General features: G+C 55.7%; 2 protein-coding genes across 2 annotated transcripts; both read right to left on the minus strand.

Moving 5' to 3' along the window:
• Positions 1 to 2,645: 2,645 nt before the first annotated feature.
• Positions 2,646 to 3,886, minus strand: TIMM13 (translocase of inner mitochondrial membrane 13). The gene is made up of 3 exons (XM_040241878.1): positions 3,690 to 3,886; positions 3,529 to 3,597; positions 2,646 to 3,358 (listed from the first exon to the last, which is right to left on the minus strand). Exons 1-3 carry the CDS (start codon positions 3,807 to 3,809, stop codon positions 3,260 to 3,262), a joined length of 288 nt encoding a protein of 95 aa, XP_040097812.1. The 5' UTR covers positions 3,810 to 3,886; the 3' UTR covers positions 2,646 to 3,259.
• Positions 3,887 to 4,291: 405 nt separating this feature from the next.
• LMNB2 (lamin B2) lies at positions 4,292 to 23,722 on the minus strand. Its single transcript, XM_040241879.1, has 12 exons — positions 23,403 to 23,722; positions 15,612 to 15,748; positions 11,684 to 11,840; positions 11,409 to 11,534; positions 9,639 to 9,809; positions 9,424 to 9,549; positions 9,077 to 9,297; positions 8,677 to 8,962; positions 8,478 to 8,585; positions 7,881 to 8,000; positions 7,603 to 7,716; positions 4,292 to 7,045 (listed from the first exon to the last, which is right to left on the minus strand). Exons 1-12 carry the CDS (start codon positions 23,676 to 23,678, stop codon positions 7,004 to 7,006), a joined length of 1,884 nt encoding a protein of 627 aa, XP_040097813.1. The 5' UTR covers positions 23,679 to 23,722; the 3' UTR covers positions 4,292 to 7,003.
• Positions 23,723 to 25,788: the final 2,066 nt, after the last annotated feature.

Below are 25,788 nucleotides of genomic sequence, written 5' to 3' on the forward strand. Positions count from 1 at the left end.
CACCCCAACCATGTCCAGCCCTTCATAAGGAAAGGGGCGGGGGGCAGACAGGGTGGAACCCAAGCTGCACTTCTAGACAACCTGCTGGTGACGGAGGCCCTGCAATGTCACCACGCCTGCCCGCACCCTCAGCCAGATCCAAGGTTAACTCGCTATCAGGAGGAAGTCATGGGACAGGGTCACCCCCGGGGGCTGGACCTGCAGAGTCCGACTGTTTCACCCATGGGAGGAGCTTCACAAAAGATGGAAACGCAAGGGAGGGCATGCCCTGGGTCCATCAACTCTAGCAGAGGATGCTAAAGCTCTGCCCTCTGGCTGCTCTGCGTACAGGCCAGGGCACTAGAGTTGGGGAAAGGGCAAGCTGTCTGCAGCTACATTGACTTTAAAGCCAGTGGAGGCAGCGGTCACTCACCACAGAGGCTATCAAGAGGGAGATGCAGGAGTAACAAAAGGGAGCAACAGGGCAGACACGGCAGCTGAACAAGCAGAGAGGGGATCACGGACTTTGCTTTGCTCCCGTCTACACCCCGGAACAAAAGGAGCAGGATTCTAGATGGTGATATCTTAAAAGCCCTGAATGCCTGGGGTGGATGGATACACAGCTGTTCCTCCTGTCGGCTATCACACTGCAGGCCATCCGGGCAGCTCACCTGAGTACACAGCACAGTCAGGAGGCCCCATGTCAGCTCATCAAGTCCATGACCATCCCTGTTCTCCAGTCTCCTTAAATGGAGTCGAAGCTCACTTTGTCTGCCTCTGGAATAAGCCCAACACTCACCCAGCCCCCACAAGGTCAAGGGAGTGACCCCATGTGGGATAGAGCCACACGTCCAGGTCAAGACTGGCAGACTGATTTCTAGGGATGTCCTGGACACAAGGAAACGTCAGATGTTTGCTGGCTGTCACTGACACCCTCGCCAGCTGGACAGAGGCATGCCCCACCCAAACGGATACTGCCCTGGAGTTCTCCAAGACCCTGCTCAAGGAAATAACCCCTCGGTTTGGGCTCCCCAAGTCCATCTAGAGTCACGACAGGCCCGCCATTGTTTCTCAAATTTCTATGGAAGTCTTTAGTGCTCTAGGAATTAAGTGGGCTTTTCATGCCACTTGGAGACCACAATTGTCAGGAAAAGTAAAACAAATCAAACCCTCAAAAGAAACTCAGCCAAACGATGTCCAGACACTCACCTGGCCTGGCTCTCCGTCCCCTAGAGCACTTGTGAGAACGTGGAGAGCCCCTGAGGGACACACAGGTGGGGTCCACACAGGGCCATGTGAGGGATGCCCCTTCCTCTAGGACCCAGCTCCAAAACCCACCTCAGGGAGATGGACGCACTGAAACATGCCTTAAGAGGGGAGAGTCAGAGCTGTACACACCTACAGGGATTGGAACTGCCTCCCCTGACATCACTTCACATCCTTTCCTCCCTGGGGGCTGGGTTTGAGAACCTGGGAAGCTGGAAATCCAGACCAGTTAGACCCCCCAGGTGCTGCTGTAGCCTGCCAGACTCCTCTGTCTGTGTGATTTTCCAGGCAAGAATTCTGGAGTAGCCATTTCCTCATCCAGGGGAACTCCTTGACCCAGGGATCAAACCTGCATCTCCTGCATTGCCAGAGGATCCTTTTCCCACTGAGCCACCTGGGAAGCCCAGACCCTAGGTGGGAAGGACCTTCCCAAGTAATCTCGACCACCCACTCTGTCTGATGATTATAGGGCATGACTCCATGGGCCACCATACCAAAGTGACATCACGTACACCTGAGAAAGAAGTTATTGAGCCACCCACTTAATATACCAGTGAACCTGCCACAGACCTTAAATTACCTCCTTTTTTTAAAACCATGCCTCAAAGCTTGTGGACTTGGTAGCAAATATTCTCGACAACAGGCTGCCCCTTAATTATCTCCTACCTGAGGAAGGGGAAGTCTGCACAGTTAAGACCTGCTACATGAGCAAGCTCAATGGTTACACAGATATAACACACTCCAAAATCCAATCCAAGCTCCATTTGGTCAAACAGAGGCCTCCTTGGCTTAGCCTGGCTTCTTCCATTTCTCTACCCACTAACTGCTATCATCTGTCTGCTCATCTCTGGGCGGGCCTCTTTAATTGCCTCCTCAACTTCCGTTAGTGAACAGCTTTAAGTCATCAAACTTTAGGACGATTCGAATGCAAGGATGCAAGTACATGGGACTGCAGCCTGGTGACCATCACACATATTTTAGGCTCATCAGGGAACAGTTCTGCCCCCCTCAACTAGGGAACAACCACACCCATGTGTTCAGCAAAAAACAGCCTCAGCTTCAGAAGTCAGACCATTTGTCCTCCAGTGCCCCTCAAGAATGAGGAGCAGTAACAAGAAAAGGGGAGGCTTTGTCACCAGGGATAAGTCAGGAATTTGCTCAAAACCTGCCAACCACACCCCCTCCCCACCTTTAGCAAGAGTTAACATAAACCTTTAAGTTCAAGGGTCCAGAGATAAAAAAGGAAGCGCTTCCTCTACACACACACACACAGACAACACACACAGACACACAGAGACATACACAGACAACAGACACAGACACACACAGACACAGTCACAGACACAGACGAACCAGCTGAGACCAAGTTGGCAGCAATCCAAACTCCAATAGACCCTGCATCTCATTACATGTTGATTTTACTGTATGAACGTATTAAACAACACACCTCCCAGCAGCCAGTACCATACATTAAAAGACCAAAACAGGATAAAAAGGGGGTGGTCCCCCACTCCCTCAAAAAAGCCCTGCCCCTTCCCAGGTAAACTAATAAACATGGCTCCCCATCACTGACCTCACTCCTCCCTTTAAATTTAAATCCCTCTCGCCAGGGGGTTGTCAAGTTCAGCCCTGAACTAGTTCAAGCTTCTCCATTCTCTGGCCGCTGAATAAAGCTTGTGATGTGTCAACCAGCACCCTCCTCCCAGGCAGACAGTGTAAGCCGGGTTGAGGCCCCACCACGGCCCATACGACTTAATCCGTTAACAGGCGCACAAAGGGAGACGGCACCGGAGCCAAGGCCGGCCCTACCAAAACCCAAGCTACATCGGCTAGCAGGTGGGCGGCTAGGCGGAAAGGACGCGTAGAATCCCAACGGTCCCAGCACCAATGTCGTCCTCATAAACTTCTGGTAGGCAGTACGCACATGCAGGACCCCGCCTCACAAACAGCGTTTATGGAAATCGGTCCGGGGGTAGGGCAAGGGTTGGGAGGCTGGTCTGCTGGCGCGTCGCGGTCACATGTTGGCTCTTTCCCGCTGCAGCCGCGAGTTGTAGGCACGTGACACGGTGTTCCAGGCGTCCATGTAGCGGTCCATGCACATGGCGATGCACTTCTAGGGAAGGAACCGGCGAGCCGCTTAGGTCTGGACCGCTGCTGGTGCCCCCGCCCCGGTAGCGGACTGCGCACGCGCAGCATACGCTCCACGCCTTCTTAATAAGTCAGCGCACGCGCGGAAGCCACCCCACCGGGTCCAGCTCGCGACCCCGCCACCCCTGGTTTTACCTGCTCCGAATTGTCCAGGGAACCCCCCGGCTTCCCGATACACTTCCGGAAGCACTTGTCCGTCATCCTCTGTGGGAACACGCGAGCCCTCAGTTGCGACACCGGCCCCGGCGGATCTCGCAGCCCTCAGCCCCCCACCCCGCCCCCGGCCAGCCCCGGACCTGTAGCAGCTCCTGCGCATTGGCCACGGCGATCTGCACTTTCACCTGCTCCATGATGAGCCCTGGGTCCAGCTTCCCGCCGCCGGATCCCCCGAAATCGGAGCCGAATCCGCCCTCCATGGCTCCGCAAAGTCAACCGGACCGCCGCCGCGTGCGCCGACCCGCACTCACGCCGGAAGTCCGCTGCCCAGGGCCCCACGGGAAATGGAGTTCCAGTGGGTGGGAGCAGGATCCGGACTACGACTCCCATAAAGCTGCGCGAAACATCCCGCGCACGCGCAGAGAGGAACGGGCCGAAGTCGGGTTCCCGTATCGAACTCCGGGTTGAAAGGCCCGCACCTCCGTGCTTAGGCTCTACCCCCAAAGGTCCCGCAGGGCGTGCACACTGGACGATGAGCGCGTTTACCCTACGCTTTGCAGACCTGGTAGCTCCAGGCTGTATTAGGGAACCAAGAGCGCTGCGGGGTGTCGGTGGATCAGATGGAGGAATGCAGAAAACTAGCGGTCCGCGGTCAGATGGGGGTCCTAAGACATCCGCTTAACTACTGGCTTAGGCTGCTACTACAGCAGCCTGGCGTGGGAGTAATAACTCACGGGCAGAATTTAAAACCAAAATGTTTTATTGGATGTTGTACAAAAAAGTTTCCAGTCTTAAAATGTATATTACAAATCATTGGAGGAAACAAAAGACCACACGTTTGGCATGCATCTTAAAAATCACCATCTGAAATGTGTCTAGACAGCCAGTTGCTGAAACTTGAGTCCCCTGGCATGTAGTGCTGATGATCCCTTTCGGGCTCGGAATTAAGACCTTTCCAATAGCGTTAATATCCTTGAGGAATGGCAGTCCGCGCTCGGATGTGCTGATATAAATAGAACTGCTGGGTAGACGGTGTGGTGAAAAGGAGCCCAGGTCAGAGCCTGGCTGTGATGAGCACTGAGCGCCCAGACCACAGGGAAAAAGGTGTCCGTGTCTCCCGGCACGCGGTCCCTTCCGAGGGCTGGGCCGAGTGGCTGTTTTTCTAGAAGGGTGCTTCTCCTCACATGACACGGCTCAGAAAAAAAGAATCGCTTCTGCATCATTTCAAGTGGCTTAAAGTTAAGCATGTTTAAGGATAAATGCAAATTCTGTTTTTCAGGCCAAGGCTGCCATTGTAACACTGGACTTTGTCCTGTTTCCAACTACTTAATTACCAAAGACTGGTAATTAGCAAATGACCACCAACCTCCAGCCACAACTGGCCACCGGTCCAGCGCACCCTCTCCTTACCAGTCAAGGGCTTCCCAGCCTGCCAGGGCCACTTCCAGGCTCCACTCAAGATCTCAGCCAGGCAACCACTGGGCGGGGATGAGACCAAGAACTGGCTAAATCAAGACGTCATCTAATGAGCCTGGGGGTTCTCCAGGCACTGGGCAAACCCTGGAGCAGTTTTTTAGGCCCTCTGGGCCTGCCGGGAGGGTGGGGCCCTCTCCTTTCCTTCCTGAAGTCCTCAAGCCCAGCCTGCAAAACTGCATCATACCCAGAATTCCAGGACACAGCTTCGATCCCCAGAGATTTCCAAAATACCCTGAAGGGTGTCAGTGAGACCAGTGCAGTTTCCACTCGCCCCAGAACCACCCAGACCCCATCCCACTCTCCAGACCCTCCAGTCCACTCAGCTCCTGTTATGCCAGGGGAAGGGAGCAGCCTGCACCTAGAAGCACTCCTGGCAGGGTGGTGGGCGGGGCAAGGGAGGGTGGTGCAGAGAAGGTGCTGTCAGGACAGGAAGCTTCTCATGGGCTGCACCATTTTTCTGGTGAGGCCACCTCCCTCCACAGGGCAAGCACAGCCCTCAGGCCAAGGACTCTGGTGGCCAAGGAAAGATGCCCAGACTTAAAGCCTTGGCCTGCAGGGAGATTCTAGACTTGGAAGCAGCTTGGTTTTGTGGTGGCTGACACTTTCCTGTCCTGGGGCTTGGGTCCTCCTCACCATGAGCAGTTCCCAAGGAAAGGTGGATGGGCTGCTCCAGCCTTGGGTAAACGCTGAGGGGCTGGCACTCAGCCTACCTGGAAGCAGGCTGCCTTCAGGGGCCAGCCCGCCTCCATGGCTCAGTATTGCGTCTTTAAGACTTGAGCTGCGCTTTCTGAAGAGTCAGCCAGGGGCGCAAAGTCCACAGGGACAGAGACCCCTGACGATGCCACCCCCCCCAGAGGGGGACTGTCCCAGTGACCCTTGAGTGAGCCCCTGAGGTGGGAGCCTGGCAATCTGTGTACTGACCAATGTAAAAAAATAAATATCCATTAAAAAAATAACTTCTGTGTATCTACGTGGCGCGGGTCAAAGGTGAACTGATGCAGGGAGGGGGGGTCTCTGGGTGATCAGAAGCTGGGCTGTGGCATGGAGCATTCCACAGAGGTCTGCTGGCATGGGCAGGTCTGTCTAGGAAACACCGTTTCAGCAGGAAGCTACAAAGAAAGCTAGCGTATCCATGTGCACCCAAGAACACAGGAGAGGGCATGACCTGTGCTCAAGGCACAGAGTAGGTCAGGGAGTCCCACGGCTCATCCTCGTCACCCTCCATGGATGGGAGGGCGGAAAGCGGTGGTCACACATGGATGTCACGTCCAAGGTTGTCATACTCATCCCCTTGACACTCTCCTGGGGATTAGTCTCAGAGAGGAATCACCCCCACGTCCCAAGCTTCCTTCTTGCCTGTCCCACAGGGTGAGGAAGTTGACTGCAGAAAGGTCCAGAAATGTGAGGCTCCGGCAGCCAGAGAGGGAGCAGAGAGGCCCAACCCACACACCTGAGGGCTGAGCAGAAACCGCCCAAAGCCCCGGTCTGACGGTACAAGCTGCTTCCAGCCCTCCTTCGGATGCTCAGTTGGCTGAACCATGGAAACTGCAGGAGTGCCCCTGCTCCCCACCAGGTCAGAAGCTTGATTCTGAATTTGTTTTTTTTGAAAGCTTAAATGAAATAAACTATGGGATCCTTATGCAGTTCTGCTCTGTCCACCCCAGGCCTCCTCTCCCGCCCCGACTCCAGGCTGCAGCAGAGACCCACACAGCCAATGGGCCTCCTCCCACCCCTGCTGGACTCCCCAAAGTCCACTAGGCTCCTGGGCTGGTGGACAGGGCACCAACACAGTCTGGTCGGTGATGAAGGGTCCCAGGAAACCCGCCGACAGGAAAGATCAGTAGAGACCCACCCCCATGCTCTGGCAGTTTGCTTAAAAATTCTCTAGAAATGTACCAAGGATTAAAGAAGCCAATGATACAAAAATAGTTTTCAGTGGCTCTGGGTAAAGAAAGACATGTGATGAGGCGTGTTCGGTTCACATGACGCGGCAGCCTCGAGAAGTGGTCCTTGGGTCCCCCTGGAAGGAAGGATGGTGTAGTGAGGTGAGCCCAGGGTGGCAGGCACATGCCAACCTGGCCAGGCAGGTAGCTGGTAGCCCCCTGCCCTCCCACCAAGAGGGGTTGGACCGGGCTGGGGCCTGAGCCACCCAGGGAAGCTCAGCTTTCAGCAAGACGACCCCAGCTACTGTGGCTAATGTTCCAGAACCTTCCATGTCTCCCTCACTCCTGTTCTGAGCCACAGGACTCGTTACAATGGTCTTAGACCCAGAAGAGTCCTACACTCATGTCTTGTTCAGTGTAGTTCCTCAGCACCCCCCACCCTCCCCACAAAACCATTATGAAGTCACCAGCATACCAGTCTGGAGGAATCACGGTAACAGCAGGTAGGCTGAGAAGCCCTAGGGCTGTACCAGGGTCACTTTGAGATACAATCAGCTTTGCAACCCCATTCCCAGTGTCTCTAGGTGGGTACCAGAGATCCACACAATAGGCAGGCCCAGGAGGCAGGGCAGCTGCATGAACAGGGCCTGGGATGTGTGTGTGTGTATGCACACCCGTGCCTGGGAGCTTCTACCTGCTGGTGGAAAAGATCCTCCTCTCCAAATTCAGCTGCCTCGTCCTCGCCCTCCTCCCCATTCTCGGTCTCCCGCACCACTGAAGACTGCTTCACGGTTCTCATGGCCACTTCCTGTACGAGATGAGAGCTGCAGACAAACCCCTCCCCACCAAGGAGCCCAGCCTACAGGGGAGGCAGTCAGGACGCCCAGGCCCAGGCTGTACTCATGCGCCTGGCGGCCAAGGCTCCATCCACCCAGGAGGGGCCCTGAGACCCAGGCAGCAGGAGGCACTCACCTCCCCATCAGCGTTCACCAGGGTGGTGCGGAAGCTCTCACCGGTGCCCCAGCTGTTCTGGCTTTTCCACACGAGTGTGGATGGGGGGCTGTGAGCCACTCCCGCTCCAGCTGCCCACACCTGGGGACACAGGAAGGCCTCCCTGTTAAAGTGGGCTCCAGTCCTAGCCATTCATCACAGGTCCCCTTGATGCCCTGGGTGTGTAATCCTTCTAGGCCTCTTGGATCCTGCCCAGGGATGTTAATCATCCCAGTATGGAAGAAGAGACTGAGGTTCACAGTGGCCAAGGACTTTCATCTCAGCAAACGGGCCAGGCTGGGATCAGGGGCGCAAGAGTCCATGCCCGTGACTGTTAACATGGCTGGTGCTTTGCCTGCCAGCCCAGACAGACAGCCTGGACCCAGTCCCACCCACACCGGGGGTCCCTGGCACATCACTCAGGCCTTCCAAGAGCTCCAGGGAGGCTCTTGGGAAAAATGTGGACAATTAGCTACCGCAGGCAGCTCTTCTCAGCGGTGGGGCTCCACCCTGCAGTTCCCCTGGCCCCCTGCCCCATCCCAGCTACACCTCACAACCTGCCCCTCCATAGCCACCTACCGTGACAGTCTGGCCGGCCCGCAGCACATACTTGGGGGTGAACTTGTAGGAAATCTCCTCCCCTTCCAGGACTTGCCTCTTGATCCTCCAGTTGCCCAGAGACTGATCCTGAGGAAGGGCGCTGGCGTTGGCACAGGGCTCTGGGCAACCCCGGGGGGCCTCCCCTGAGGGGGTGGCGCGGCTCGGGGCGAGGCCTCACCTTGTCAGAGCTGTTCTTCAGTTGCACGAACCTGCCCTCCAGATCGATCTCCTCGATGCTGACGCTGCCTGAGGCCGAGGCCTGCTGCGCCAGGTGGAAGCTGCTGCCGCTGCTGGTGCTACTGCTGGAGCCGAGGCCACCGGAGCCTGTGCCCAGCGGCTCCTCCACCTCCAGCCGCTTCCGCTTGCTGCGGCCCGGGCGCCCGGCTGTGGACACACTGCTGCCGCTGCTGCTCGTTGTGGCCCGCGAGATGGTGATACGCGACGGGCTAGGGGACAGCTTCAGCCTGGGGGCGGGGGGCGGGGTTACCAGAGGCTGAGGTGTAGGGGTGGGGTGTTGCAGGGGGAGGGACAGCGCACTCGCCCCGCCCCTCTCCTCGCCCCGCCCCCGCGGCACTCACCTCTCCTCCTCGCCCTCCAGCAGCTTGCGGTAGGCGCTGATCTCCATGTCCAGGGCCAGCTTGACGTCCAGCAGCTCCTGGTACTCGGCCAGCTGCTGCTGCATCATGTCCCGCACCTCCATCATTTCTCGCTCTTTGGCATCCAGCATCTTCCGGAACTTGTCCCGCTCCCCAGCCACAGTCTCCTCTAGTTCACGGATCCGGTCCTCGGCCGCGCTTGCCTGCAGCAGGGTCCACGAGCGTCACGGTGGGGAAGCCCACTCGGCCATAGGCCTCTGGGGCCGTGGGAAGGGATGAGACGGGACAGGGCCCGAGGAGGGGTCGGGGCTGGGGCTCTGCTGAGTCACCTGCTTCTGGAGGCCGGAAAGCTGGTAGCTGAGGGATTCGACCCGCATGCGGGCCTCCTTCAGCTCCTCCCGGGCGGCGCTGGCAGCCTTGTCGTTCTGGTCGGAGCTCAGCTTGGCATTGTCCAGCTGCAGGGACAAGGGCAGGCATGAGGGCCGGCACAGAGGGCGGGGGTGGACGGCCCAATGCCCACCGGCAGGCATGCTCGCGTACGCACCTTGGCTTGGTAGGTCTGCTCCAGCTCCAGACGGTACAGCCGCACTTGCTCATCGTGCTGGGCGCGCAGTTCCTCCAGCGCCTGGGCCATCTTGAAGTCATACTCCTGCTGCCGGCTGCTGTCCACCTCCACCAGGCGGCGCTCATGCCGCCGCCGCGTCTCACGCACTTCCTGCGGACACAGACACGCGCTCACCGCATGCCTTGGCCCTGTCACAGGCATCCCTGACTCTCCCCAGCGGCCTGAGCGAGGGCGCCCAACTCTGCCACTGGTGACCCTCTGGGGTCACCTGTTCACACCCACACCACGATTCACAACCACCCAAGAACCGTGACCCAGAGCCCCCAGCTGACTGCCAAATAACACAACTATGCCTTCACACACAGGAGCATCACTGGGCCCTGAAAAGGAGAGAAGCCCTGACACTCGCTACCACCTGGACGGATCCTGAGAACAGGATGCTCAGTGAGAGAAGCAGACACAGAAGGACACACAGGGTGTGATTCCACTGATGGGAAACGTGCAGAGAAGGCTGATCCACAGAACGAGTGGGTTCCTGGTTGTCAGGAGCTAGGGGAGGGGGTGGGGGTGACTGCTGATGGAGGTGGGCTTCTATTGCGATGATGGAATGTTCTGGAACTAAACAGTGATGGCTGAACTATCCTGTACTAAATTTCATTAAATTGTATGTTTTTAAAAGTTTTGTTATATAGGAAAACTGGAAGAATGCTAATGGAAGCACCTACAGAATTTCTTTTGTGGGTAATGTTCTGGAATTAAGAGGGGATGACTGCACAACTCTGGGAATGGACTAAGATCCAGTCTACATGGTAAACTGTAAAAGCTTGCTGGTAAGGGACTATTTCAATAAAGCTGTTAATTAAAAAAAAAGAATTCTTAGAAAAAAAAAGTTCCTAATGTGGCTCATCATAGGTGCCTGGGGTCTGGGATAGAACAGCAGTGGGTCATGGCAGTGACCAGCTGGCCCTGGCCACATGAACCAGGAGCTGACCAGGCAGTGGTGGGGTCAAAGGTAGGTGGGGAAGCCCCACTTGACAAAACTCCCTGCACAGATGTCAGTCACATGTATCTGGGTCCCGTGGATGAAGACGACAGGAACGAGTCCATAGGAAGCCACTGCGTTCACAAACAGCCAAGGAGCACAGTGGACCCTTAGCCCACACCCCACCCCTGGCCCACCTCAGGGGCCCTCCTGCCCCCCTCGCCCTCCTCACGGGATCCAGGGCGGCTCTGGCTGCAGCGGGGCCCGGCAGAAGCAGGAGGCCGCTCCGCAGTTGCATAGGCATCTCACCCACCCGCACGCCGCAGTGAGCCCAGCAGTGGCTGCCTCCAGGTTCCATCTGGCTGTGACAGCACAATGGGCCAGGACCAGGTGGGAGGCCGGCGGGGCCAGGGCTCTAGTCAGTCCTGCCAAACCAGGGAGCTGAGGCTCAGAGGCAAGGAGGCCAGGAAGGGTCTGCAGAAGCCTGAATGATGGCCCCTGAAAAGCACGCCCCAGAGTCTGCCAATGTAGCCTTGCTGGACAAAGGTCTTTGCAGGTGTGATTAAGATACAGGGCTCAAGACCATCCTGGACTACCTGGGTGGCCCCAAACCCAAGGACAAGTGTCGCTGTAAGAGACACAGATGCAGACAGAAGACAGTGGCGTGATGATGGAGGCAGGGATCGGGAGATGAGTCCCCGAGGCAGGGAGGCAGGAAGTGGGGCAACACCCTGGCTCCCGCTGGGGGGTAAGGGGGGATGACCCACCTCCTCAAAGACATCCTTGCGGAAGGCCAGCTCCTCCTGCAGGCTCTGGCAGCGGTTCTCCAGGTCCACACGCATCAGCGTCTCCTTCTCCAGCTGCTTCTTAGCCACCGCATGCCCATCCTCTGCCTGGAAACGCGGGGCAAGCAGCTGGTGACGCTGTCTGCCACTGTGTGAGGTCCTTGGGGATCCCCTGAGCCCCCAAACTCCCCCGGGGTGTGGACTGGGAAGGGGTGGGGGTGAAGGGGGAGCCCACAGCCTGCGCCGCCCGCAGCTACCTTAGCCAGCTGGGCCCGCAGCTCTGCCACATCGTTCTCCAGGGTGCGCTTGTCACTAAGTGCAGCCGCGAGCTCGGCCTCGCTTCGGTGGAACACGGACTCCAGGTCCCTGACGCGGCCCTGGGCCACCGTGAGCTCACCCTCCCTCTTCTTGGCACTGAAAGTCAGGAGCAGAAGTTAGTAGGCAGCACTGACCCCAAGGCCAAGTTCATGGCTGCCTCGGGGCCCACCCTCACCTACCCATGCTTTCAGTACCAGAGCCTCATCTCTCAGCACCAAAGGGGCCCTGTCTTCAAACCTGCTCTGCCCCACAGCGACCCCTCCAGCCACTCAAAATAACCCTCAAGATGTGGGTTTTCATGTCCTTTTCCCTGACTTTTGGGCACAGGAGGAGGGACCACTTAGAGGAGAACTCTGATTTTTTTTTAAATGTGTAATTTATTATAGTAACTAATTAAAACCCTGGCTTTTGAACTGTTGATCTCATTTGTTAAGTTAAGCTATTTCAGGCGGGCTCACTGAACTTCTAATAGTTATCTCCAATGTGAAACATCTAAGATGCCAAAGAGACTTTCTAAATACACAATTCTCCCTTTTGTTTTTTGGCTGCACTGTGCACCATATGGCATCTTAGTTCCCTGACCAGGGAGCGAACCCAGGTTCCCAGCACTGGAAGCTCAGAGTTAGCCACTGGACCACCAGGGAAGTACCAACACACAACTCTTAATAGCACGAACACTTCTGAATGGTGCTCTACATCTCGAATTAGAACTGGGTAGTTGAAAGCTACCCACTTCTCCACTAAGGAACTGAAGCTGCGCCCTGCCCAGCACCGTGGGGACAACACAGCAGGGGTCAGATCGGCATCACCCTTCCTGGGTGTGATAACCAGACGTCCCTGGACATCACCTGGTGTCCCCCAGGGGCAGGACTGCCCTGGGCGACAATGCCCGGGGACACCACACCAGTTTGAGTGAGGTGTGTCGGGGAGGGATAAAGCCCAGTGACTTCAGTCACCAGGCTGGTCCCATCCTCACAGCAGTCCTTGGGACAGGACCTCCAGGCAGATGTGGCACCCATGGCCAGTCCACATCCCTCAGCCACACAGTCCTTCCACTCAAGGGAGGCGGGGTGGGCTGCAAACCCCACATCTCTAGAGGGTTGGGGAAACTGGACTCATCTGTCCGATAGGCCACTACTGAGGGCCACTTTCATGGACATGCTGTCCTCTCACTAGAGAAACGTCTGTGGACTCCCCATCATCAGGGGGAGCTTTCTCGTGGGTACAGAGAGCAGTGAGACCCGCTGCCCTCAGGTGAGGGGGAGGAGACAGGAGGAACACATGCAGGGCGGGAGCTACTGGGCACAGCCCTCGAGAAGCCGGGGCCTGGGGCCTGAGCCAGGCTGTGGTTCCCAGGGCACTGGGGAGAGCAGAGTACACAGGCCTAGGGTGAGGTGGGCGGGCAGGTCAAGATCAGCTGTGTGGTCAGGACGACAGGAGCAGAGGCATCAGGAAATGTGGAAAATCTCTCAACACCATCACCCTGTGCCATGGAGATGAAAGACATGGAATGGTCTGGGAAGCAGCGGTGCTGGCGACCCTCAGTGGCTTAAGTTTCTGCTGCTTGAGAGCTTCAGGGTACTCCCTAAAGCTCCTCCCCTGGAACCCTAATTCCTGGAGGATTAGGCAGGAGAGCTCAGCCTGTCAGGTCCTCTGCCCGTTTCCATCATCACAGGGCTTTTGCAGTAAGTACTCTTGGTTGAAAGAGAAAAGCCCAGGCTGCCACCTCACGGCAGATGCACTTTGTTCAGGGTCACGGGCCACCCACACCGTCTGCAAGGGCTCTGCGCCGAGAGCAGGAAGTGAGGCCAATAGGCAAATTGCCTGCAGACCCAAGTACTCGAGACTGGGGAAGCCTTCCCTCGAGAGTGGGGGCCAAGGTAAGTCGCTGGCCCGGGTGCCAGATGGCGGGGCAGGGCTGTCACTGAAGCTGTCATAGGAGTCTGTGACGCGGCCCAGGCACTGGGGAGGCATCGCGACACATGTGACATCAATGCCAGGCTCGAGCTAAACAAAACACTCTGTTATCTAAGGGTGTCCACCCTGAGTGTAAATTAAGAAAGGCGGAAAAGCAATGCCCCAGATTGGCCTCGGAGGTTCTGTCTGGGCAGAGGCTCAAGAGACTTTCATTTTCCTCTCTTTAAAATTGTACTTCTGTATTTTGGCCACGCAGGCTTTTCTCTAGCTGTGGCGAGCGGGGGGCTGCTCTGTAGTTGCGGTGTGCGGGCTTCTCACTGCAGGGGCTTCTCTTACTGCAGAGCACCAGCTCTAGGGCCCACGGGCTTCAGCAGTTGCAACCTGCAGGCTCTAGAGCACAGGCTCGGGAGCTGTGCACAGGCTTAGCTGCTCTGAGCTGTGTGGGATCTTCCCAGACCGGAGATTGAAACTGTGTCCCCTGCACTGGCAGGTGGATTTTTTACCACTGAGCCACCAGGAAGCCCTCGTTTTTCTCCTTAAGTTAAATGCACTATCTGCTTTCTCCCCAGCGAGCATCTATGACTCTGACAAGCAGAAATGTGACTTCTCAGCCCACCCAAGGAGTCACACGCAGGTTCAGGGTGTCTGGAAGATTCCAGAACCTGTGTGGATGTGACAGAGCGAGGCTCGGGGAATTCCAGAATTCTCCAGCATTCATTCTCTTACTCGTCTCCAAAAAGCATGTCATTTTTTAATTCAAAGTCATAATAAATGGATGGGGTCTCCCGTCTACCCGGCCTCTTGAAAAGCACGCAGACTGCCTCTCCTGCCCTGTCAGACACCAGCTGGCAGTGTCGCGCGGGTCTGTCTCTGGGCTCACTGCTCTGCTCCGCGCGGGAACCAGAAACACAGCGCTAAGTGACAGGGGACAGTCTGAGGAGGCGACTGGTAAAGGCAGAGCTGTGGAGACGTGAAGGACCCCCGGCCTGCAGGGGTTGGGGGGAGGATGGGCTGGGGGTGTGGTGAGGCGCAGGGGTTTTCAGGGCAGTGACCACACCTGTGACGCTATGCTGGTGCACAGTGTCAGTGAACATGTGTCCACGCCCAGAGCGCAGGACACCAAGGGCGACCCCTGTGTAGGTAGGGACTCAGCTGATAAGAATGTGTTCACATGGGCTCATCACTGGTAACAACGCAGCACACCCGCTCCTGGGAGATGCCGCAATGTGGGGCCCTGGAGGGGGGTCAGGGGCACCCTGCGTTCCCCGCTCATTCTCCTGCAAGCCTAAAGCTGCCCCTCCCAAAGAAAGTGAGAAAGCCTCATGAGGAAAGAAGAACCCTGCACACGCAAAGGTGGCCTCCGGAGCTGGTGCCGCTGAGCCGGGGGAACCCTGGCTGAGCCCCAGACCTCGTGCCCAGCGTCCCTGCGGCCAGTCTGGCCTGCCGGGGTCGCTGCGCACGAGGGTGGAGGGGCCCTGGTCTGAGCACTCGCTGAGTTCACGTCACTTCCTTCTGCCACCATCACCACCAGCGCTGCCTCGTTCTCCAGACTGGTGACACTTTACTGGGGAGCAGCCAGGAGATGGTGCTTTGGGATCGGGAAGAAAAGGTCACCCACCGCTCCTTGGCGTCCCAGGGTGGGCACAAGGCGGGAAAGGGGGCCAAGGCTGGCTCTGTGGCCCTGAGTACCTCTTCGCTGGGGAAGGGTTGGGGGCGTGGTGGTGCCAGCTACCAGGGGATTCAGTCCCAAGGGAGCTGCTGAGGTTTCACCTCCGGGGGCCAATTCTTTGGAGGGGATAATGGTGCTGGACAGGGCAGCCAGAAGGCCAGCCCCAAGAACCCACATGGCCCGCTCCCAGGAGGGATGTGCAAGTTGGGGCCCTCCCACCATACCCAGGGTGACGACCCCCGCCTCCTGCCCCGTGTGCCATCACACCGCCACAGCCCCACCTCTTGGTGGCCTCCTCCAGGTCGGCCCTCAGCTTGCCCATTTCAATCTGCAGGCAGGCGCGGTCCCGGGCCGTCTCGTCCAGCACCCGGCGGGCATCGGCCAGCTCCGCCTCGTACAATGTCTTGATGCCACTCACCTGGGGGGACAGCCAGGCCAAGGTGAATCCCTCTTCCCCACCAATATGGGGCCACTCACCTGCATGGGCCCCCCAGCTGGGCACCCCTGGAGCCTGCCCAGGTCGCCAGCCCCTATCAGGCCATGCCTGTCAGCAGGACATACACTCAGGCCTCCCTGCCCCACCCCGAGGGGCCCAGAGTGGTGAGCATATTTAAAAGTATCAGGGACCAAAAGGATAAGGATATGCCATCTGCCCCATCAGGATGGCCATCACAGAGACCACAGCAAGTATCAGGAGGATGGGGAGAAGCTGGCACCCCCATGCATGGTGGGGGGGGGGGGGTTGGTGCCGTCATCATGGAAGACAGGTTGGCGGTTCCTCAGATGGACAAACAGCAACCACTGACCCAGCAATGCCGCTGCCCGGCATCTACCTGGGAGAAGTAACACACATGTACACAAAACCCAAGCACAGGCGTTCACAGCCCCGGCATTGCTACCGGCCGAACAGGGGAAACACCCCGAGGGCCCAGTGGCAGGGGACGGATGGACACAGTGTGGTCCAGCCCTGAAAAGCCAAGCCCACACACTCGCTAGCACGTGGGCGGGCCTGGAGAACACGACGCTCAGTGAGGGGAGCAGACACAGGACACACAGGGCGTGACTCCACCAATGGGAAACGCGCAGAGCAGGCAAGTCCGGAGACACAGAGAGTGGACTCCTGGCTGGCAGGGGCTGGGGAAGGAGTATGCAGCGAGGAGAAAGCTACGGGGACGAGGTTTCCTTTTTTTTTTTTAAGTGTGATTCTTGTTAGAAATCCAGATGAACTTGGGCAAACTTCAGGAGATGGTGAGGGACAGGGAGGCCTGGCGTCCTGAAGTCCATGGGGCCAACAGAGAGTCGGACATGACTTGGCAACTGAACATCAACACCATATGAGTTACAGATGTACAACATAGTAATTTACAATTTGTAAAGGTTATTCTCCATTTATACTTACTAAAATACTGAGTATACCCTCCTTGTAGTTTATATACTTTATACATAGTGGTTTTTTCCTCTTAATTCCCTACAGCTATCTTGTCCCTCCCCAGGAAGGAGCTTCCTTTAGGGGGATGGAATGTTCTGGAATTAGATTGAAGTGATGGCTACCCAGTTGTAAATATATTAAACACCACCAAACGTAAGAGTTTAATTGGGTGAACTGCATAAGATTGGAATTCTGCCTCTATGAGGCGGTTACAGGGGTTTCCCTGGTGGCTTAACAGTAAAGAACCTGCTTGCCAAAGGAGACCCGGGTTCGATCCCTGGGTCAGGGAGATTCCCTGGAGAAGAGAATGACAATCCACCCCAGTATCCTTGTCTGGGAAATTCCATGGACAGAGGAGCCTTGCAGGCTACAGTCCACAGGTTGCAGAGTCAGACACGACTGAGCAACTAACAAAAAAAGCGGTTAAAACCCTTCCTGGGATTGACAAAAGGCCGACAGAGGGTGACAAGGCAATTGACTTTACAAGTGGCCAAATCCTTCAAGCTAGGCTTCAACAGTATGTGAACCAAGAAATTCCAGATGTATAAGCTGGATTTAGAAAAGGCAGAGGAACCAGAGATCAAATTGCCAACATCCCCTGGATCACAGAAAAACTATAGAGAATTCCAGAAAAACATCAGCTTCATCGACTGCGCTAAAGTCTTTGACTGTGTAGATCACAACAAACTGTGGAAAATTCTTAAAGAGATGGGGGTACAGCAACACCTCACCTGCCTCCTGCAAAACTTGTGTGCAGGTCAAGAAGCAACAGTTAGAACTGGACACAGAACAACAGACTGGTTCAAAATTGGGAAAGGAGTACGTCAGGGCTGTATGTTGTCATCCTGCTTATTTAACTTACATGCAGAGTATATCATGCAAAATACCCAGCTGGATGAAGCACAAGCTGGAATCAAGATTGCTGGGAGAAATATCAATAACCTCAGATATGCAGATGACACCACCCTTATGACAGAAAGCAAAGAGGAATTAGACTCTTGATGAAAGTGAAAGAGGAGAGTGAAAAAGCTGGCTTAAAACTCAACATTCAGAAAATGAAGATCATGACATCCAGTCCCATCACTTCATGGCAAATAGATGGGGAAACAAGGGAAACAGTGAGAGACTTTATTTTCTTGGGATTCAAAATCACTGTGGATAGTGACTGCAACCACGAAATTAAAAAACCCTTGCTCCTTAGAAGAAAAGCAGTCACAAACCTAGACAGCATATTAAAAAGCAGAGACATTACTTTGCCTACAAAGGTCCGTCTAGTCCAAGCTATAGTTTTTCCAGTAGTTGTATATGGATGTGAGAACTGGACAATAAAAAAGGCTGAGTGTCTTTGAACTGTGGTGCTGGAGAAGACTCTTGAGAGTCCCTTGGACTGCAAGGAAATCAAACCAGTTAATCCTAAAGGATATCAACCCTGAATAATCATTGGAAGGACTGATCCCAAGGGCCCACTCACTGGAAAAGACCCTGATGCTGGGAAAGACTGAAGGCAGGAGGAGAAGGGGACAACAGAGCATGAGATGGTTGGATGGCATCACCCTCTCAGTGGACATGAGTCTAAGCAAGTTCCGGGAGATAGTGAAGGACAGGGAAGCCTGGCGTGCTGCAGTGCATGGGCTGCACAAAGTCAGACCTGACTGAGCAACTGATCAACCACCACTTCCCACAAAGCTACAAGACAGCAGCGAGTGCCTGTGCCTGGGCTCAGAGGGCAGCTCAGAGCCAGGGAGGGACCCTCCCTTCCACAGGAAAGATCCAGGGGAGCTGCCGGGGACCTGCCACTTGGTAGCGGGGTCATTATCCTGGTCTGCCTGAGACCTGGGAATTCTCAGATGTGGGGTTTTTAGGGTTAAAACTGGGGTGTCCTGGGCAGATCAGACCAACCCATAAGAGTTGGATTTGACAGCGGGTCTGAGACCCCTCACCCTCTCCAGCCCTCCCACCTCAGTCCAGCTCTCCTAGTCATTTCATCCCACAGGTATGGGCTCTTAGTGCCATTTCACAGATGGGGAAACTGAGGCATGGGACAGCATACTGCCCTCTCCTAACCTGTCGGTACAGGCCAGAGAGGTCTGCTGGGGACAGTGCTGAGAGAGAGACACATGTGGGGCTCAAGATGAAACAAGCCTCTCCCTACTGTGCCCTGTTGACCTCACCCCCATCTCCACCTTCTGGAATACACCCACCATCACCAAGAGCGGCCAGCCTCACTGTCTAAGGGAGGCCAGGCACCCGAGTTCACAGGAGTGTCTCTGCCCTGTCTCCCTCCTGATGCCAAAGGAGGGCTGGCACCCAGGCTGCCATCTCAGACAAGATCTCTGGCCCCACAGACCGGCTCCTACTGGGCTTTCCTCCCCAGCTTCCCCTTTCGGCAGGAGGAGCACTGACGGCCAAGACGGCAGGAAACCAAGGTGAGGTCAGATGGGAAGCTGTCCCTCCCTGGGAGCCCCGGGCGAAGGAAGCCCAGCACGCACACCTGATGCTTATCTGATGGTGACTTCAGAGCTAATTTTGATTTTTTAAATATCCCATTAAGATGCCACTCACGGGGATTTCCCTGGTGGTCCAGTGGTTAAGAGTGCGCTTCCAATGCAAGGGGAATAGGTTCGACCCCTGGCCAGGAACTAAGATCCCATGTGCCGCAAGGTGAGGCCAAAACAAACAAAAAACAAAAGAACGAAAACAACACCTTACAGCTGCTATTTAAAATACTTTATTGCTAAAAGATGCCAACCATCAACTGAACCTCAGTGACTTGTAATCCTTTTGCAATGGCGACATCAAAGGTCACTGATCACCGTGACAAATAATACAAATGAGAAAGTCGGAAATATCTTAAGAACTATTAAAATGTGACACAGAGACCCAGAGAGCAAATACTGCTGGAAAAAAATAGCACCAACAGTTTTTTTTTTTTTGGCTGCACAGCTTGTGGGATCCTAGTTCCCTGAGCAGGGACCGAACCAACACGCCTGCCAAGAAGCACCAAGTCTTCACCACTGGACTGCCAGGGGAGTCGTGTACCAACAGACTTGCCAGAGGCAGGGCTGCCACAGACCTTCAATTTATTGAAAAACTGTGTCTTAGTCAGGTGATCCTCTATAACCAGGTCTGCAAACTCAGGCCCACACCACAAAACCCCAGCCACCCGCCTGCAGAACTAGAATGGCTTTTATATTTTTAAATGGCTGAGCAGAAAAAAACAAAAATATATTTCATGATACAGGTAGCTATATGAAATGCACACTTCAGTGTGTACAAATAAATCTTTATTGGCATGCACTCTGGCCCGCCCCTCCACGTACTGTCCCTGGCAGCTTCCCTGCCAGCCGTGACGTCTGAGTTGAGTGCTCACATTTGAGACCGTTCACCCACAGAGCTGAAACCCCAGCCCTTTCCCAAAAACCTCTACTGAACCTGGAACCTGATCTACGGCACCAGGACAAAGGATAAAACTCTGTAGAGAAGGCCGTGAGGCCACAAAAGCTGTTTCAGAGCAGGGAACAGCTGTTCCTGGCAGGCCTGTGCCTCCACGTGCTGTGACACTTGGGGTGTCCCATGGGAGCCCCAGGCACAGCTCTGGCTTTTGTTCTGTCTTTAATAGCTAGCGCTGCTCAAGTGCGGAGCTTGAGGAATCCTAACAGATGTGTTAGCATGCGTGGCTGTGAGGGGAGCAGAGTTCGCATAACCTGAGGTAACCCTTTTCCTAGGGTCCCAGACTTGCCCTGAGGCCCTGCCTGCATCCCCAGGGACAAAACTGCCCCGGAGTTGACAACCACTGCCAAACTCCACAAACCCTGACCCTCTGCAAATCCTCCAACTCCCAGAGCCCAGCTCCTGCTCCCTGGGTCCTCCTGGGGAGCACCCGCCCCCTGGTCCCCACAGCAACAGGATACATGGGCAGGCAGGAAAAAAATGTGAAGCCTAGGAGAACTCAACACCTGGCTAGGGACTCCCTGGAGAACCCCCTTTCCTCCCTGGTCCACTCGAGCCACCTCCCGGCCACCCCAGCACCCAAGACTCTTTCCAAACAGAAATTTGGCCAGCCCTCAGTCTCACAGAAACCCTTCCGGGACACACGTGGCCATTCACCCTGGTACAGCTCACCAGGCCAAAACACCCATCATCTGACTTCCGATGGGAAAGGCAAATGTCCACACACGACCGGCGAGGGTCTATGGACGGGAACGTGACTTTATCTTAGGCACCTGACCCTCTGCGTTGATTACAAGCCCACGGTAGGCTCACATTTTAAGCAGCATCACCGCTGGGTTCCTTAAGTGGCTTCTCAGCTTTGACACTAATGGCATTTGGGGCTGGATTGTTCTCTGGGGGGAGATGTCCTGGGCTCTGGGGGAGGAGTGTGTGGGGCAGCCTCCCTGGACCCACTGCCTCAATGCCAGGAGTCCCCCAGTATGACAACCACAGAAGTCTCTAGCCATCACCCAGTGTCCCCTGGGGGCAGGTTCTTCCAGGTAAGAAGCTGCCATCCAGGTCGGAGGCCTGACACACCACGCCCTCCCACGGCCCGTGGCCACTCCCTCCATGCAGCGCCCATCCTGATCCCGAGGACCCGGTCAGGGGCAACAGAACCCACGGAGTGTTCCCTCAGGGCACTGTCCTGTATTTTATTGCATTCTATAAAACAAACGTGAATTCATGGTGGCCCCACATACAAGCCCCCAAAGCAGGCATTAATTATTATTTGCACCTTACGAAAGAGGCAGTGAGCCCAGAGAGATTAAGTGATCCGCCCAAGGTTATACAGGCTGTAAGCGGCTCTCAGAAATGACCAACCCCCTAGCTCCCACTCCATCCCCCACGCTCTCCTCCCAGAGGTCATCACTGCACCCATTCTTCGGAGAGGAAAGCTGAGGCTCCAAGCACTAAGTGCCAGCTTCAGGCCCTGACTCTCCCACCAGGCCCACAAGGAACCACATGGTGGCCCCCTCTCCCTTATTCTGAGGACCTGCCCTTGGGTTGGGGGGGCCCTGTGGGAGAAAAGGGGCCCCCCACGTTGGCAGCCAGTTGTGACACACCCCACTCAGGATCCCCAGACTCCTGCCCTCACACCCACTTGGGGGGCAGGGCTTATCCAGCCTCTTCCCCCTCATCTGCACCAAAACTTTCCCTACTTCCCCAAGGCCTCACGCCTCCCCCTCCCCTCACACCCCCCCCAGGACAGGGCAGAAGCTACCAGACTCTGGTAGGCTCCTGCCCATTAGCCAAGAGGATCCCAGGGCCCAACGAAGGGCCTTCCAAATTTCCCATGGGACCAGGGAGACACTGGACTCCCCTGCCCCCAGGTCCTAGTAAAAGACTGAACTTACTGCCTGTGCTGTGCTGTGTTTAGTCTCTTAGTCATGTCTGACTCTTTGTGACCCCATGGACTGAAGCACCCTAGGCTCCTCTGTCCATGGGGATTCTCCAGGCAAAAATACTGGAGCGGGTTGCCATGCCCTCCTCCAGGGAATCTTCCCAAACCAGGAATTGAACCCAGGTCTCCCACATTGCAGACAGTTTCTTTATGCCTCAGGTCCTGGTAAAAGACTGAACTTACTGCCTAATCCCACTCAATCCCCAAACTCCCCAGGATGCATTATGGGACCCCTGCAAAGTTCCAAGGAGAACTGAGACCCCTGGCTCACCCCAGACCCTCTACTCCTCCTCAGAGACCCGGGAACCTCCCCCAAGTTTTCTTGTAGAACACCCAAACACATCCCAGAAGACTCTCCACAGCCCCTTTGAGGGGGGGAGGGGTCCACCCTGGCTCACACCCCTTCACTCAGGGGCTCCCCAGATCTCCTCAGATCCCTTAATAGTTAGGGCCTGCCCCATCTGCCCCTACCCTCCAAGGCCCCTGGGGACCCTTTAAAGGGTTGGGCCTGCCCAGGTTGCATCCCTCCATCAAGGCACCTCCCACCAACCCCTGGGGACATCTCAGAGGAGGGGTCTGGCCTAATGGACCCCTCACTCGGGGCCCCCCCCCAATCCCAAGTCCACTTCAGGGGACTGGTCAGCCCCAAACTCAAGGGATACAGGAAACACCCTGGAGACCCCCGGTGGATGGGGGGACCTGTCCTAGGGTGCAGCCCTCACTCATGGTCCCCCAGCTCCCCCTGGGTACCCATCAGAGGACACGACTCACCCCAGCCTGCACCCCTGTCTTAGGAGATCCCCAGATCGGCAGGGATTCCCTCGGGGGCGGAGCTAGTGCCAGTCTCCACCTCTCGCATGCGGTTGGGGGGCAGAAACCCTTGGGGATCCCTCGTAGGCGCCCGCCCCAGCTCCCACCCCTCACTAAGGGCCCCTTGAACCTCCCCAGGGGCCCCTCAGGCATGCACCCCTCACTCAAGAGACCCTGAGAAGTTCCCGGACTCCTCGGTGGGCGGGGCAGGAACCAGTCTAGCTCTCGCACGGGAGAAGTCCCCGAAACCCTCGAGGACCCTCAGAGGCCGCGGCTCAGTCAAGCGTGTGACCCTCGCGCGGGGGCCTCGAAGCTCTCTGGGGACGCCTTGGTGGGCAGGGCCCGCCCCACTCTCCCCCTATCGCAGGAGCGTCCCCGAAACCCCCGGGGACCCTGAGAGGCCGGCCTGCCCCAGCCGGGGGCCCCGGCGCCTGCGCTCACCTCGCGCGTGGTCACCTCCTCCCGCTCGGAGATCTTAAGCTGCAGCCGGTCGTTCTCCAGCTCCAGCGCGCGGACGCGGTCGATGTAGTGCGCCAGGCGGTCATTGAGCTCGCGCAGCTCCTCCTTTTCCTGCAGCCGCGACAAGCGCGTGGGCGACAGCGGCGTGGAGGGCCCGCCCGCGCGGCCGGGCTGCGGCGTGGCCATGGCGGGGGCGGCGGCGGCAGCGGTTCGAGATCCGCGCTGCTCGGAACGGCGGCCGCGGCTCGGCGGGCTCATTCAATCCCCGCCGCCGACCAAGATGGCGCCTGTCGCCCGCCGCCGCCGTCGGGACGGGGCAGCCTGGGACTTGTAGTCCGGTCGGCGCCGCGCGCGGCACGCCGGGAGCTGTAGTCTCCTGCTCAGTTTCCCGCGCTGTCCCAGAGCCAAAAAACTGGACCCCAAATCCTAGCTTGACCGCTGTGTGACCCCGGGTTTCTTTCGGGGCCTCAGTTTCCCCACTTGCATAACCTACTTACGTCATCGGAGCCTCATTAAAATTACAGGTGGAGTGGTGAAGAAACTTCAGAAATACGTTCGGTGATTTCACCAATATATGGAATAAAAAACAAAAAACCCAGCACATCAGAAATACTCCAGGCTGCAACTAAGACCTGATGCAGCCAAATAAATAAGTATCAATATATTTCCCAAGCTCATAGAGATATTGCCAAGTTGTCCTCTGAAGAATTTTACCAGTTTACTTTTTGCAACGATGTATGCATCATCTAACTTTTTAATTATTTCATTTATTTTAATTTCTTTTTAGGTCTATAAGCAAGGTTTTGCAGTTTTTTGTGTGTGTGTGGGGGTTGGTCTTTAAAGTATACTTATTTACAAAGTCGTGTTAGTTTCAGGTGAATAGCCCAAGCACATACATACAGAAGAGATTGGTGGCTGGGGTTTGGGTATGGGAAGTGGGTGAAGGAAGTAAAAAATTACACATTTCCAGTTACAAAATAAATGTCATGGGGCTGTAATGGACAGCATGGTGACTATAGTTAATATCATATTGCATATTTGGAATTTGCTGAAACAGTAGATCTTAAAAATTCTCATCACAAGAAAAAATTCTATAACTAATAATATGTAAGGTGATGGATGTTACCTAGGCTTATCAAACTATTAGCTTGTACATCTGAAGCTATATAATGTTATGACAATTATACCTCAATTTTTAAAAAATGCTCAGTAAATGAAACCAGACACAAAAGGCCATACAAATGTATGATTCCATTCATATAAAATGTCCAGGGATTTCCCTGAAGGTCCAGTGGTTGAGACTCTGTGCTTCCAGTGCAGGAGGAATGGGTTTGATCCCTGGTGATGGGGTGGGGGGGTGGGGAGCAGGGAGGGGGCGGTCGTATCCCATTCATTGTAGGATGTCAGACAGCACTGCTGGGCTCCCCTCCCCGCCACCTTGATGCCAGTAGCACCAGCCCCCACTCCAGTCAAGACAACCCAAAGTGTCCCCAGACTTTGCCACCTACCACCAACAGGGCAATGTCACCCTCAATTGAAAACCACTTCCCCTAATCCTGGAACTTGCCAGTTGTTATTTTTGTCTTGAAAATCCCTCTCCCCAGACATCTAACCTCAGAGGACTTGATGCAAACAACCTTCTCAGGGACCCCAGCAAATGACACATGAAAACTTGATTCCTTTTCCAGACCTCTGGTGGAGGGGCTGCCCTTGATGCTTACCTCTCTTGACTCTTGACATTATTGTTTAGTCACTAAGTACTGTCGGACTATTTGTGATTCCATTGGCTTAGCTCACCAAGCTCCTGTGTCCGTGAGATTGCCCAGGCAGGATGCAGAAACCTGCGTCTCCTGCATTGTCAGGGGGGTTCTTTACCACTGAGCCACCAGGGAAGCCCCTCATAATAGGAGAAACACCAAATACAAAACAGTAGGTAGAACGTGAGGAAGCTTGAGGTAAAGACTCTGCCTGCAATGCAGGAGATCCAGGTTCCATCCCTCAATGGGGAAGATTCCCCTGGAGAAGGAAATGGCAGCCCACTGCAGTATTCTTGCCTGGAGAATTCCATGGACATAGCAACCAGGCGGTCTACAGTCCATGGGGTCGTAAATAGTCTGACACAACTGAGAGACTAACACTTATCACTAATAAGTGATACAACATAACAAGAGGTGGGAGGGAAGAAAACCGATTAAGCTTTGGGTTTGGGGTAGTATGGGGTCACCTTCCTCCCCTCCACCCCCTAGACATAGCTGCAACCCCCTCACCATCAGAGGTCCCACTGATCACCGCCCCGGTCTCCTGCCATGCAAGGCCCCGAAGCCTACCCTCCGACCACCAGGCTGGCCCCTCATGGCATGTGGATGTC

The sequence above is a fragment of the Oryx dammah genome, unplaced genomic scaffold, assembly GCF_014754425.2.
Source record: "Oryx dammah isolate SB20612 unplaced genomic scaffold, SCBI_Odam_1.1 HiC_scaffold_5, whole genome shotgun sequence".
Taxonomy (NCBI): Eukaryota; Metazoa; Chordata; class Mammalia; order Artiodactyla; family Bovidae; genus Oryx; species Oryx dammah.